The sequence below is a fragment of the Bos javanicus genome, chromosome 7, assembly GCF_032452875.1.
Source record: "Bos javanicus breed banteng chromosome 7, ARS-OSU_banteng_1.0, whole genome shotgun sequence".
NCBI lineage: Eukaryota > Metazoa > Chordata > Mammalia > Artiodactyla > Bovidae > Bos > Bos javanicus.
In genome coordinates this window covers 41,140,878-41,143,299 of record NC_083874.1, presented here as the reverse complement: position 1 = coordinate 41,143,299, position 2,422 = coordinate 41,140,878, and the positions used below count along the sequence as shown (strand labels likewise).

Genomic DNA, 2,422 nt, shown 5'->3' with positions numbered 1-2,422 from the left:
AATATACCAAAATACAAATTACATGGTTGATACTTAACATATCTTGTATTATAGTGCCTCAATCTTATTGCTGAGGTTCAAAGTTCAGAAGAAAATATGATAAGGTGTAAAAATATGACAAATGTCATTTTTAATTAATTTATCAAATATAAAAGAAATAATTTGTAAAAATCAATGCAAACTGGGAAAGAGAGAGAAAATATGTTGATACAAACTGTATTTCATAACCTAAATCTAATAATGCCATTTTGGAGAATAATGATCACTATTGAGACCATCGAAAGTGCTTTACTAGCCACTTTCTCAAAGCCCCCTTGACATCTTTATTCCTCACACTGTATATAAGGGGGTTCAACACAGGGGTGAAGATGGTGTAGAAAGCAGAAACCACCTTGTCATGCACCCCTGAATGGTAGGATTTGGGCCGCATGTAGATAAACATGAGAGTGCCATAGAAGAGCCCCACGACTGCCAGATGGGAGGAACAGGTCGCAAAGGCTTTCTTCCTGGCTGCGGTGGACTGCATATGGAGCACAGCAGCCAAGATGAGACTGTAGGAAGCCAGAATGAGAGACAGTGGAATCAAGAGCATCAGGACGCAACAGACGTACATGAAAAACTCATAAATCACGGTGTCAGCACAGGCAAGGTGAACAAGCGATGGTGCCTCACAAAAGAAGTGATTGACTTCCCGAGAGTGGCAGTAAGGAAAGCTCAGAGTGGCACCAGCCTGCATCAGCCCATCCACCCCTCCCAAAAGCCAGGAGCCTGCTGTCATGTGCAAACAGAGTTTCTGATTCATGAGGATCGGGTATCTCAAGGGGTGACATACGGCCACATAGCGGTCATACGCCATGGCGGCTAAGAGGAAGCACTCGCCCCCTCCCAGAGTGAGAAACAGGAAGATTTGAGTACCACAGCCAGCAGGAGAGATAGACCTGTTGTGCATCAGGTAGTTGGCTGCCATTTTGGGGACAATAGTGAGAACCAGCATCATGTCCATAAAGGAGAGCTGGCTAAGCAGGAAGTACATGGGAGTGTGCAGCTGGGGATCCACCTGAATGAGCATGATCATGAAGGTGTTGCCCATCAGGGAGCTGAGGAAGGCCATGAGCACCATGGCAAAGAGGAACAGATGGGTCTGTGTGTAGTCAAAAAGTCCTAGAAGGATGAAATTTATTCCTGTGGTGTCACTTGCATTTTCCATGACTCCTGTTATTCCTGGAAGACAATGAATGATTAGGAAATGAGAACTGCTTAAAAGGAAGCTTGGGTATTTCCTTAAGAAAAATTGGTCTATAACAGAAAAAATGAGACTTGGAAAAAAAATCATGAGTTAAATTCTTTCACTTCACAAGATGTCTGCCTTGGTATCCAATTGTCCATCTCTTTGCAACTATTTATCACCATAATAAACTGATTTTTTATATATGGACTACTCCCAATTGCACTTCTTTCTCTATATTTTGTCAGTATGCCACAGATAATTTATTCATAGTATTAGGAACTGTTATTATATAATCTCAATTTCTATAATTTTGGGACTTCCATCTTAAGGAGTTTCAGATAATCCATGTTAGTCAATATTGATGTTATATAGTACACATCATAACTATTGAATATTTCTCCTGTTCTTTTTTTTTACTCTTACAAGAGATCTTTTTTTTAAAAACCTCATGATGAATTAGATTTTTAAAATAAATTGTATACACAAAGCAAAATGTCAATCTACTAAAACTCAGTGTACTAGAGATGAAGAGAAAATGGATCAGTTTCTCCATTCTATGCCTGCAAACAGCCCATGGCCTTGGTACATCAAGTTTCTAGCTACTACAGTTACTTAGCACACACACACACCAATACTGCTCAGGGTCACCCATCACCTTATGTTACCGTGACCTGTTTTCCTGATTACAGGGACATTTTCTCAGTTTAGGGATGTCTCAAGAGTTAACATTCATACCTAGCATATACTTACAAACTGAATCTTTATTAGTTAAATATACGCATTATAAATGGTTAAAAAACTCATGAAGGAATACAACCTAAAGGAACATAAAGAAACTGGTCTTACTTATAGGCTTTCATACTTTGTTATCAATAGTCACCTTTTAAATGTACTAAAATATTAATTTATTAACTAATTTGAATATTAACAAGCAGGTTGATTACCATACTTAATTGACTGATTATATAACTATATAATCAAGTAAAATATTACCCAACTTAATTTATCACACAAAACTCATTTGAGATACAGCACCACTACACATAAAATCTGGAGCATTTCAGTTATTTCCAAAGAGTAATTCTCCTTTCATCAAAGCTGCTAGCTTTTACTTCTGTTACATATAAGAATCTATGGGAATAGAGTTGAATATATACGCAAATGACTTTCATTCTTATATAACATATGTCTTTT

The 2,422-nt window shown here is 37.7% G+C and overlaps 1 protein-coding gene across 1 annotated transcript; it reads right to left on the bottom strand.

Moving 5' to 3' along the window:
• Positions 1-265: 265 nt before the first annotated feature.
• On the bottom strand, positions 266-1,207 carry LOC133252111 (olfactory receptor 2T33-like). The gene has a single exon (XM_061424831.1). It carries the CDS (start codon positions 1,205-1,207, stop codon positions 266-268), a length of 942 nt encoding a protein of 313 aa, XP_061280815.1.
• Between the last annotated feature and the right edge of the window lie 1,215 nt (positions 1,208-2,422).

Excerpts from the sequence above, each read along its gene's own strand:
- LOC133252111 (XM_061424831.1), bottom strand. The coding sequence starts at position 1,207 with ATGGAAAATGCAAGTGACACCACAGGAATAAATTTCATCCTTCTAGGA.